Here is a 12,844-nt window from a genome sequence, read left to right on the forward strand (position 1 = left end):
GGTGTCATAATGGTATTACATTTATGTATGAAACTGCCCTTATTTTTAAGGATGGATGAAAGATCATAGAGTGAAATATTTAGAAGGAAAATATCATGATATATGCAACCCATCTGAAAATGACTCAAACAAAAACTACATATACACATATACATACATACTGATATATGGCAAACCAGATCTAGACGGTGAGGGGCATGTAGGTGCCATGAAGACATTGGCAGGAAGACATCGGTACATTTCATCTCACTAAATTTTAAAAAAGGAAAAGAAAGATAAGAAAAACAAGTAGAAGAAATCCAGAGAGATTCGCAGATCTTATCCACCATGCATAAGCCCCCCAAATGAATGGATCAGATATTAAGAATGTATACACATCAATTAGGGGCACCTGGGTGGCTCAGTGGGTTAAGCCTCTGCCTTCAGCTCAGGTCATGATCTCAAGGTCCTGGGATCGAGCCTCACATCGGGCTCTCTGCTCGGCGAGGAGCCTGCTTCCTCACCTCTCTCTCTCTGCCTATTTGTGATCTCTCTCTGTCAAATAAATAAATAAAATCTAAAAAAAAAAAAAAAGTATACACATCAATTAAAAAAGATAGCTAGAAAAATGTGCATAAGCTATTGGTAGAAAAATTCACCATCAGAGAAAAAGCTCAGACACTCCATAAATATATCAAAAGTTGCATCATCTTGGGACACCTGGATGGCTCAATTGGTTGAGCGTCCGACTCTTGGTTTCAGCTCAGGTCATGATCTCAGGGTCATGATCGAGCCAGGAGATGGGCTCTGCACTCAGAGGGGGGTCTGCTTGAGATTCCCCCTCTCCTTCTCCTTCTGCCCTTCCCCCTGCTCCCAAATAATAAATGAATCTTAAAAAAAAAAAAAAGTTGCATCATCTTAGAGGTAATCAAACTGTGACACTATTTCACAAAGATTGGCAAAAAACAAAATAAAAGAAAACAACGGCACAGTCTGATGTAATTCTTATGGTCCAGCTGCTTGGAAGACAAATCTGACGTGGCCAGTGACACTGCGACTAGCGTACCAAACCACCTAGAACTTCCATTTTCAGAAGGTCTCAATAGCATGCAGAAAGATGTCTGCCGTAGTACTCTTTATAACTGCAAATATCAGAAACATTCCAAATGGTAATCAGGCCAGAACTGGGTACATAATCTGGATATATTCATATGATAGGATACTACACAGCTGTCAAAAGGAGTGACCTAGGACTCCTATCAACAGAGAAGATCCAGGAAACACGTAATGCTGAGCAATTAAGCAGGCTGAGAAAGGATATGCGCGGTACTACAGAGCATTCATACAGATGTGAAAATACCCAAACCCCACAACCAACCATTTTGTTACATGGTACTTATTTATAGGTAGCTGGCAGGCAGCTTCTAAGGGGACTCCAATGATCCTGACTCCCTGGTATTTACTTTTGTGTAATCCCCTCCCAGGGCTGTTCTGAGCTGCCAACAGAATAGGGCAGAAGTGATCGCATGTCAGTTTCAAAACTGGGCATAAAAAGACCAGCTTGGGTACTGTGTGGCACTTTTACTTTCTGGAATCATTTGCTCTGGGGTGACCAGGTGCCCATCTTAAGGATGGTCAGGGAAGCCTGGCAGGAGGTCCCAATGGCGAGGAAAGGAGCGCTCCTCTCCCCGATCCCATGAGTGAGCTTCCAGTAGGACCCAGAACCACCCAGCTAAGCCGCTCCTCCATTGCTGACCCTCAGCACATGCCAAGTCAGACAGGGCTGCTCACCCTGGGGCTAAACTGTTACCAAGCAAGAGACAGCGAATGCAAGGCACTGATAACTATGTAGCAAAATCTTAAGTGTGTAGTAATTAGAGAAGACTCTTCACCCGTCTGAGGATAAAGGGCCATTCTGGGGAATGCCGTGGAGTGCGGCTTTAAGCTACATTTATTTTCTGTTTCTATGACAAATTTTTGAAGCAAATATGACAAAACGTTAGCATTTGTTAAATCTGGGTGTTCCGTAAGTGTGCCCAGAGCACATGATTTCCTAGGACTTAAATCATTTTGTTATTTAAAGCATGTGATAAATTAAAAATAAACACTTTTAAAGAGAAAAAAAAGGCAGTGTACCTCTTCCATTTATTACAGCGCTATAGACCACTGTCTGGCTCCTAATTGTGCCTTGGAGGGAAGTAATTACTTTAATGGCTAAACAGTTTGCATGGAAGAGGAGACCTATCTGTGTATATTCCCACTGCTGAGAAAATCAAATGTTTAAGTACCAAAACCTTAAATACGCCTTTTTAAAAATAGTAACCAAAAAAAAAAAAAAAAAAAAACCAACAACAAAAAAAAACAAACCCAAACTTCTATAAGCACACCTAACAAAGAATTCATGTTGAAAGGCAGGAATGAATGCTGGTTTGCCTGCAGACACTTAATATTAAACTATTTCCAACAGCAATTCACTTAGGAGACATGGTGATTACGCGCTCTGCGGTATTAAGTAAAGTGGACGATATGGCTGTTGCCATAGTAGCCTCTATTTTAATGGTATTTAACAAGAGAACAGAAATTGTGGGGAAAATTGCTTTAGTGCTTAGTTCCCTGGGTTATGAGACGTGAAACACTCACAGCTGGGAGACCGGTAGCATCTCCGATCATGAAGTCCCAGGCAGTGCCACAGAGGAAGGTCTGCCCCAGGGACACCTCCCAGGCTAGAAACAGTTAATGCACTCTGAGAGGTAAACATTCACTCCCCACGAAGATGACAAAATGACAAGCCCCGGGGATTTGGAGCCCGGTCCAGAGGGCAGAGTCAGAGAGCTCCGCGTGAACGCTGAAGAAGGCATTTGCAACAATCAAGTGTGTACATGGCGTTGGTGGTTTTGTTCATACACCACATGAGCTGGACTAATATTCCCGATGTAAGTTTTTCCCCTCATATGCCTCTCCTCCCACTCCCCAAATTGTTATTTCATCCACCGGGAATGCCCCTGTGTCCAAACAAGGATGGGCAGCGTGACTGGCCCGCTTTGTCCATCAGGATACCACAGACTTTACCTCTGCGAGTCAGATAGTAAATAAGATCTGAAATGTCCCCCTTTGGAATAAATCAGCTGAGATCATCCAACATTTTGCCCGCACCCCTCCCTATCTCCATGGCTCTCCCCCAGACTCCTCCGTGGGTTTTTGATCCCAGTGAAGGTTGGGGTGACCGGCACAGCCAGCATTCCTTCCCGTGGGTCACTATCCTGAGTGTTTCATCATATTCATGCCTCCCTCCCCATACTCTGTGGGGACCCAGGTTTCACCCCACAGCCCCTCATTTTCTCCTGTCCCACGTCCTCGCTGCCTCACATGTGCTTAATTTTTCTCTTCATTGGCACATTACCTGCCAACTCTGAACCCCACGTGCCAGGATCTGTCAGTCCTGAAATCCCACCCAGGAGCCCGGCAGCGCCTGCCTGCTGCCCGGTCACGCATGCACTTTCCATGCATCCCCAGCAATCCCAGCTCATGCCCATGTCCAGGACTGGCCTTTTCTGCCAAGTACCTGACCCTCCCACTAAACCATGCTCTGGGTGGACACCCCATCCCAGCCAACTGTTCGTCTACAGACATCTTCCAGTCTGGGGGCCTTACCCACCCATCACCTTTCCTGCCCTCTCTCCTGTGGTTTCCCTGAACACCGGCCCAACCTTCAAGCTCAGCTTCACAGAACAGCATTGCCGACTCACCCTCAAACCAGCTCTTCAAGGGGGTTCTAGGAGAAAAACACACTCCTTGATCTCCTCATTTTAGGATTTCAAGAAATAGCAATGACAGGCATTTACTTCTTTTTGCACAATGAAGATTGCTTTGATGGAAAAAAAAAATACACAGCTTACCCATGAATCTTTAATTCTCCTGTCAAAAAACTGTAATTCTTCCCCATGGCCCCCTATCTTTATTCTGTGGTGTGAGATACCATTCTAAATTTAATGCGAGACATAACTATAATACTAATATCGATCACGCATCTGTCACGTGTCAAGCATGGGATTAAACATTTTATAGGATGGCCTCACTTCCTCTTCTCTGCGTCCTGCCGAGTGTCTTACTGCTAAGACTGGCCGTGGATGACAGGCCTGTGGGAAAGAATTCAAAGGCAACTGACCCATCTTCAGGAGTTGCTTCCAAGTTCATGAACGGACGCCAAGTACTCTGGCCGGGAGGCTCCCCGTTCAGTGCAACCATCGCTTACCTGCACAGGGGCTGGCTGCAAAGCCCACCCTCTTCCGAGCTCTGTCGAAGATCACGTAGAAGCCCTCCATCACGGTCGCACCAATCACCAGCGCGTTCGTGGAAGGTGAAATGCCAAATCGGTAGCATTCGTAATTCAGGCCGGCCCCCATCATGGGCTGGATGTAGAGCTGTTTACAAGGACAGAGCAGGCAGACAGACAGGGAAAAGCATGAACCCAGCAACCTCATAAAGCTCTCAAGGCCACAGTGTGTTCCAACCCTCCCAGGAGCCGTGGGGTGACACAGGGCGAGAAGGAGATGACATCACCCTGCCATCCGGAAGATGATATCACAAGCATGGTGATAAACACGACTGAAAGTGATAAAAAAAAAACACGTGCGCCTCCCGTAACCACGCACAGATGCATCCACACAGATGCACACAAACAGATGTCTATCCATCCGTCCATCCATCTATCTGTTCATCCATCCATCCGTCCGTCCATCCATCTGTCCATCCATCCATCCATCCATCCACCACTTGGCATGGCCTAAATACTGTCCCAGTATCAGCAACCAACACACAGTCCCTCTGCCCTCAAGGCTTCCCATCCGGCGAGGGGGCAGGTAAATGAATGTGGAGTGGGACAGGCCCCTTCTACGGTAATGGGAACAGAGAACTCTCCCCCTCAAACTCCTCCTTCCTGCGGCCTCTGACAAAGGGCTGTCTCCTTTTCCTCCCAACACTGGCTGCTCATGCTCAGGCGCCTGTGTAGGGTCCACTTTACATTCGTCCCCTGCAGGCATCAGAGAACGCCAGGGCTCTGGCCTCTGGTGGCCACACCCCCCACCCCACCCCACCCCAGGTGACCCATGTGGCCCCATGGTCCTAAGCATACCCCAGGGTTCTATGCTGATGCCCAAATCTTGACCTCCAATAGATCTTTGCTGCCATGGCCACACTCGATAGGCATCTCAAATGTAATACCAGAGAAACCAGACTCAGGACATTCTCCCCAAATCTGCTTTTTCTCAAGGTCTTCTGTTTCAGTAAATCTGTGATTCACTCATTTCCTCAGGTCCTACAGCACCGGGCCAGGATCTCTTTCCTTACATGGAAACCATACCCAGAGGCTGCAGGCCTGCCTTTGAAATGGCATCCGAACCCCGTCACACCTCCCATCCCCAGGGCTACCGCCCGGTCCAGACCAATAGCATCTTCTGTTCTCCTGAGACACGGTTGTGGCTCCTAACGGGCCCCAGGATGCCGTCTTTGTCATCCTCTGCCAAAGAGAGCTTAAAAGTAGGCAGCAGGGTGGAAGCAAGATGATTTATTTCCTCCGTCAGCGAGAGAGAAGCTGTCACAGACAGAAGACCCAGCACCCTCTTGTAGGAAGCTCCTGCGAGGATGAGGGCCACGGGCTGTGCGTGTTCCATCAACAGAGCTCGTGGCCCTGACGTCCTCTGGGGGCGCGAGTGTGAGGAAATGAGTCAAAACTTAATCAGGGAGCAAGCCAATGTCACTCAGGGAGAACAATCCCTCCGTGTTTTAACAGCAAAGTATGCAAATGCAGGCAACCAAGAGAAGAGAGTGGCTTAGCAAGATAAAATACCAGATGTCTGGGGAAAAGGGCAATAAAGGGCAAGATGAGTAGGACGAAGGACTTCCTTGTGAGTACTGACCAGCCCTCAAGGGGTAAAAGCGGGAAGAAAGATTGAGGTGGGAGAGGCTGGGAGCCTGGGGCTTTGTGGCCGGAGTGGGTGTGAGGGGAAGGGATTTTTAGAGGGTTCAGCAGGAAGGGGCTACACCAGGTGACAAGGGAGGGGTGTGGCCTGGAGGCAAACCACAGCAGAGAGTGGGACAGGGAGCCAGCCCCCTGGGGTGGGGACACAGGAGCTCTATTGAAGGTCTGGGCAGGGCAGGAAACTAGAACACGTACTAGAGGAGAGTGCGGTCAAGCTGACACCAGAGGAAGGTGAACTTCAACGCCGGCGCCCGGACGGCGACAGGAGGAGGGGCTGGGTGGCAGCGGGGGGAGCAAGGACAGAACTGGGGCAGCCCCTGGCGTCCTAACGTTTAGACCTGGGCCCACTGCGGGGTCCAAGAACTGCACCCGCGGTCAGAACCCTCCCCAACTGGGCTGTCTGTCTGCCTGCAAGCCCTCCTTGAGGCGGGGAGTCATTCTGTTCCCCGCTGTGCTCCTGGAGCCTAGGCTTCAAGGGGGTGGTAGGCACCCAGGAGGGCCTCACTAAATGCAGGTGACGCTCACGAGTGGTGCGGAGCTTGACGAACATCAAATGAAAGACTCAACTTCTTATGATCAACTCTCACGAGGCAAAGGCAGGGGACACACTGACCTGCTGCCACGGCACCTTCACCGAAGGATCTGTAAGAAGCCCCGGGCACGTACGTGGACACACACACACAAAACACACCCCGACTTCCGAAGAAACCAATTCTATAATAAAACCCAATCAATTATCACCTATCATGTAACTGAGGATATCGATGCAAAAATATGCAGACCGAATTTGTATCTTTTACTCTTGTATGTGTGTCCCAGCTGACTGCCAATAGAAGTTCCAGACTGTAGATGCTGTAACAAGCTGGGGAGAGCTGAAGGATGGCTAGAGCTCAGAATAAACTGTCTGTCTTCAGCTAAAATAGCACAAATAGACCAACCAGTGGTAGACTGAAATTATTTACATTTTTAGGGGTATGTGGAAAAGAAAACCAGAATTTGCCTGTGGGCTGGGGTTGGGGGCTGCTTTTGTCAACAGGCCAAAAAAGAGGCAGCCCGTTTGTTTTGGGGAAAGACTGGAGACAGACATAATTTAAGACAATTGCCTTTGACACGGCTCCTTCCTGCGCTAGCAAGCATATGCCTGTCTAGGACTGCCAATGCCAGAAGGGTCCCAGGCATGGGCCATATTCTAAAACCTTGGTGGGAAGGAGCCCTGACGATTGCCCTAAAAGTCAGGGAGAGGGAGGCAGGCAGAGCTGTAGTGTTGGGAGGTGCCCCCCCCAACCCTAGCGCTGACCCCGAGGGCTGCGTCAGTGCCACACAGGGCTTGGGAGGTTATCAGCACGGGAAGGGTCACAGCTGCCCGTTCAAGCCCTTCTCCAAAGAGGCGACAGAAAGAGAATGGAATAGGAATGTCGTGGAAGAAATCGAGAAAACAGCAGGGGAAGCAGATTTTTGAAAACCAAAAATGTGAACATATCCAAATCAACCCAAAAAACATCTAGTCTCGTGAGAATACTACTGAATTCTCACGCAGAGATAACAAAAATTAAAGGCAACGCTCCCCAACCTCCCTCACCCATCCGTCCATGTTCTCGTACTCGGCCCGCGCCCGGTCCTGGATCTAACCATTGAGCCCCAGGGATCTTCCGGCTCTGGCGGCTACTGCCCGCCCTGGACATCACAGATTTCCCCCCGAATGCCCGTTTTCTCCTGCATCTTACGAGTCCCTGATTCTGCCAACCCATGCCCCTGCCATCTATTCCTGATTACACGCTCACCTCTGTCCTAACGCTGGCTTCGACTTTAGTTACAGACCACCCCAACGTGTACATAGTGCTGCTCGATGGACCAAAATTTAACCATAAAAAGCAATTATTTTAAAGATGGAGAAAGCATCACTGTATGCGGTGAAAATGTCTTTGGCAAGTATTATGATTTCTCCCTTTAGCGTTAAAGGGACAGACGGAGAAAGGGCTCAGTGATCTGCTCAGCATTACAGTGTGAGTCGGGTGGAGCTGAGCACGTACTCAGGCCTCAGTGACTATGTTCTACATCCCCGTGTCTCTGTTGAGGCTCTTAAGCGTGTCCCCAGTAAGCCACCATTCCTGGAGGGCATGTCCTCACAGATCAGTTGAGAAGGGAAACAGCACTACTCTCACTTGTTTTACTTCTGAAATCATTCCTCCTTCCCTAGCCCCCAATCCCACTCTTGATCCCAAAGTCACCAAATCATTGACAGAGGCACATTGATCTGTCTGTTCCCAAAAAAACCTTGCTTACACACTAGTCCCCACTGCATGCTCATGCCAGGGAAGGAGCGAGGACCTCCGATCTCACGGTTCTCCTCTTCAAGGAATTAATGTAACTGAGGAAGAACTAGAAGCCTGAGCATGTGCTGTTAAAGAAAACAGAGCTCAAACGAAAAGGGCCCCAACATAAAATACCCCCTAAAGGGATGACTGCAAGCCAGAGGGGCAGACTCAGAAGCCTGCAGTACGAGTCAGACGGGCAGGCTCACAAACGGGTTATTTTGCTCAGCAGAGGTTCAACAAAAGAGGGTTGTCTGAGTTGGATCTTGAAGGATGGCAAGAATCTGGATATGCAGAGGGAGTGGGGGAGGAGAGGGCATTTCGGGCGGGGGAGGGGGGTGGCAGAAGGAAAGGTCAGGAGAGCGAGCATGAAGCCGGGGAGGACGCTGACGGGTGAGTGGGGTGAGTGGCGGTTCAAGGGCGTGGAAGGGTCCAGGGAGGCCTGGAGAGCCACAGGGAATGAGGACATCAGTGTGCACAGGGTGGGGACTCACTGATGGCTCACAGCAGGGACAGCAGGCCAAAGGCTTCCTCCTAGGAAGATCACTTTGCGAGGGCTTTAAGGGCAAAAAGGAGGGGACTGGGCATACAGAGTGTGCGTGGAGGTCCCCAGAGGGAAACAGAGGGGAACCTGAGTGCAAGCCTCGGGAACCAGGAGGTGAGAAGCATGACTGAGCAGGGCAGAGCACACCGTTTTGATTAGATGCATAGGAGGAGGAAGGAGCCAATGACCTCTTGAATATGGAAAACAGAAGGTTTTTCTTCATCTCTCGAGCGTCAAGTTTTAGTCTCCTTTTTAAAAAAAAAACATATTTTAGGGGCACCTGGGTGGCTCAGTGGGTTAAGCCTCTGCCTTCGGCTCAGGTCATGATCTCAGGGTCCTGGGATCAGGCCCCACATCGGGCTCTCTGCTCAGCCGGGAGCCTGCTTCCCCTCTCTCTCTGCCTGCCTCTCTGCCTACTTGGGATCTCTGTCAAATAAATAAATAAAAATCTTTAAAAAAGAACATATTTTGGGGGCACCTGGGTGGCTCAGTCGGTTAGGTGTCTGCCTTCAGCTCAGGTCATGGTCCCGGGGTCCTGGGATCGAGCCCCGCATCGGGCTCCCGCCCACCAGGGTGTGCTTCTCCCTCTGCGTCCTGCTCCCCCTGCTTGTCCTCTCTCACTCTCGCTCTCGCATAAATGAATAAAATCTTTAAAGACGAATAAATACATAAAAGAAAAGAACATATTGGGTGCTGTGGTAGACACTGCTCCGGTGTCCTCCCTTCTCGGCCTTCCACTTCCCCAGCCCAGGGGGTCTGGGCTTCCTCGGCCCTGAGGGCGCAGCACTGCGCAGGAGTGGGCCTGCTCCGGGCCCCCTGGGCGTGTCGCCCCCCCCCCCCCAAGCCCCACCACCACCACGAGGCAGCTGCGGGATTGTGGGAGTCGGAAGCCCCATCGCTCTGCCAGCGAGCCACCAGATTCATGAGGGAGGCCACACACAGGGCTGGCGACCCGATGTGTCCACGAGCGTGTTGAGAGCCGCAGGGCTGCCCGGACTCACGAGCAGGGGCCCACGCCCATTGATGAGGGCCACCCGGTTTCACGGTGGGTAACACCATCCTCGTGACACTCCAAGCCTAGCACAGATACGCTACCTGACGCGAGAACTGCCGCATTGGGCGGGTCACCTGTTCAGGGAGAACAGCCCAGGTCCCCGCTCATACCTGAGGCAGGATGGTTACACGGAACGACTGGCTGGAGTTCTCGTCTCTCAGGTAGATGGAGATTTTGGGGAAGTAAGACCAAGGTGTCTCCGAATTGGTCCAGCAAGCCAGCTGGGACCCGGTCCAGAAACCATCAGAGAATTCTGGAATCTGGACAGAACGAGATCACGTGAGAAAGCAGGACTACTCTGGCACATCAACAGGAAACAGCTCCCAGCTCCCCTCGACACCTCGCCAGATGCCCGTGGCGGTAAACCATGTTTGCCTTGGACGGCGTGGCGGAGACAGCAGTCCTCTGGAAGGGGACCGGTGATGACAAATTCACGGCTGTCAAGATCACCCAGGCACGCAGAGTACTGACTGCTGTCGGACTCAGCAGCCAGCCCTCTGCAGCATGGATTACTTTAATTCTCACAAACCCTCGTGGGCACAGTAGCAGCACCCCCGCGCCCCACGTTAGAGATGAGGAAACCAGAGCTCACAGAGGGGAAGCACCTGCCCCAGGTCTCCGTAGTGGGCAATGGCCCTTTAGAGGAGAAGCTACATCCCACATGAGGCCCTCTAGACCCCTTTGGGCATCACCTCTCCTCTGAATTCCGAGCATAGCACTCTGCCCCTGGTGCAGAGTCTTCCCACTGCCCCTCTGGGTGGGGGGGGGGTCCCTGCAGTCCCAGAATACCTTTCTCCTCCTCCAGACATCAGCTCGGAAACCACCTTCCGGGAAGTCCTCCCCACCCTGCTGATGTCCCACCATGTAGCTCTCCCCCTTGGTCCTTCTCCCTGTAACAGCTGTAATTTGGTATTTATGGGAGTTACTGCTTATGCTCTTTCCGGCACGGTGATCTGAGTCCTTGAAGGACAGAGATATATTGTCTGCCCGCCTTACAGTTCTAACACCTAGCCCGTAGGAGAAACTCAGGAAATATTTGTGGGAAAAACAAACAGCCAAGAACAGAGCACGCACCTGAGCCTCCCAGCAGGGGTCGGCTGAACCTGATGAAGAGCGATGCCACCTGCACGTGCCCACTGGGCGCTCAGTCCGCGAGTTACCCACAAATAACTCCCTCCATCTCACCAGGGCAAGGAAAGGTTCCCCAGCGGGCCTATCCTGCACCTGCCAGTAGTGTATGCGATGGGGGCGGAGCCAGGAGAGCATGGGGTGGGGCGGAGCTAGGGGGAGTATGTGGTGGGTGGAGCTAGGGGTGGGGCGGAGCTAGGAGTGGAAGGGATGGGGCGGAGCTAGGAGGGTATATGATGGGGCGGGGCTAGGAGGGTATATGATGGGGCGGGGCTAGGAGGGTATATGATGGGGCGGGGCTAGGAGGGTATATGATGGGGCGGGGCTAGGAGAGTCCTGACCTGGAGTGAGGGGTGACTATCAAGGGAGCGTCCCTAGGAAGCTGAGGTCCGCTAAGGGCCAGGGAGCATCATCATCAGACTCATCAGGAGATGAGTCTGAGGGCGGGCGAGGGCCGCGCACAGAAGCTGCCTCACTGGACGGACCAGATGGCAGCCGCAGAGGCCGGCGCTGTGGATAGGAAGGAGCAGGAGACGGGGGACAGAGGTTATCTCGGCGGCCTTGGTCTTCAGCAGACATCATCTGTCAGAGATCGGAGCTTTGGGGCGAGCCAGGTGTGATTTACGAGTCCAAAGGGGATTTACATAGGCCACAAGTTCTGGAATCTAAACTCCTGTCCAGCCAGGCCCACTGGAAAGTCACTATGGGCGGATGGGACACGATGATGTGGCACCGAGGGAATCCCTTTCAGGTGAATACAGGGAGAAGAGAGGGGCCTAGGGCCCACTCCGGATGGCGCCGGCAAAGCAGACAGCCACGAAGAGGGCGCAGGGACGGCAAGTCCAGGAAGGAGGGTGCTATGGGTGCGGAGAGAAAGTAAGATGGTGACTGAGCAGGGCAAGTACAGAGACAGTGGAGCGTCACCGGGTGAGCGCTGGGGGCTCTGCTGCAGGAAGATACGTGGCAGGTGCGCGCCTGCCTGCCCTCATCCCTCCGTCCTTCCCTCCCTCCAGACCACACAGTGGGGAGAAAACGCCCTGGGGTTTTTCATTTACTCCAGGGGCCATCCACTGTGACACTGTTAATGACTGATCTGTAATATTTTAACATTTTGTAAAATAACATTTTAACAGATTGTAACATTGTAACATTTGTAACATAAAATGTGATTACATTTTCACCTTTTGTGAAAGTTAAGTTGATTTGAACTATCTATCCGAGGGCAGAATCCCTGGCCAGATGAGTGGATGAGGGTCATTTGCTGGACAGAAGGATGGGCTAGGCTGGGGGGTGGCTGGGTCTGCACCCAGGGGCAGGGAGCCCCACGTCAGTGCCCGTGGGCAGCTCCAATTTGCAGATGAAGGATCAGGCCTGGTGGTAACTCAACTGAGGAGCCCAGCTCCGGATCAGACGGGGCCCCGTGCCTCCAAAGAGGCGTCTGTGAGTCTAAGGGCCTCCCCAGAGGCTGTGCCACGTGTCCTTGGAGGACAGTTTCGACCCTCAGATCACAGAGTTCAGAGTCAGAAGTCATCCTAAGGCAGGTGTCATCCTGCATCTGGATTTTACAGATGGGGGAGCACTGGGCCGAGCACCAGGGCGCTGCAGCTAGGAGGAGAGGGTGCCTGGGCCTCTGGCGTCTACAGAACTCCATTTCAAAATACAGACCATGCATTCCTAAAATCCCGTCTGAACAAACCAGGCCAGGAGACAGAGCCCAACACTGGCACTGCATTTAATTCCCTGAAGACAGGTTGTTCCCTTAACTAGAAAGCAAGCCTACACCACAACAGGTGAGAAAGAGCACACCCATCTTCGGTCCGGGCACATGGACAGAGGGACTCTGTGCCCCG

The 12,844-nt window shown here is 51.6% G+C and overlaps 1 protein-coding gene across 1 annotated transcript in view; it reads right to left on the reverse strand.

Moving 5' to 3' along the window:
• The window catches only part of BACE2 (beta-secretase 2), an 80,336-nt gene that overhangs the window by 13,499 nt on the left and 53,993 nt on the right, over nt 1-12,844 (reverse strand). The window contains exons 7-8 of the mRNA XM_080828265.1: nt 9,977-10,126; nt 4,232-4,400 (exon numbers count right to left, since the gene is read on the reverse strand). Coding sequence (XP_080684391.1) covers nt 4,232-4,400; nt 9,977-10,126 — 319 coding nt within the window. The remainder of the gene's footprint in view (nt 1-4,231; nt 4,401-9,976; nt 10,127-12,844) is intronic.

This window comes from Martes martes (genome assembly GCF_963455335.1).
Source record: "Martes martes genome assembly, chromosome: 1".
NCBI classification, from domain to species: Eukaryota; Metazoa; Chordata; class Mammalia; order Carnivora; family Mustelidae; genus Martes; species Martes martes.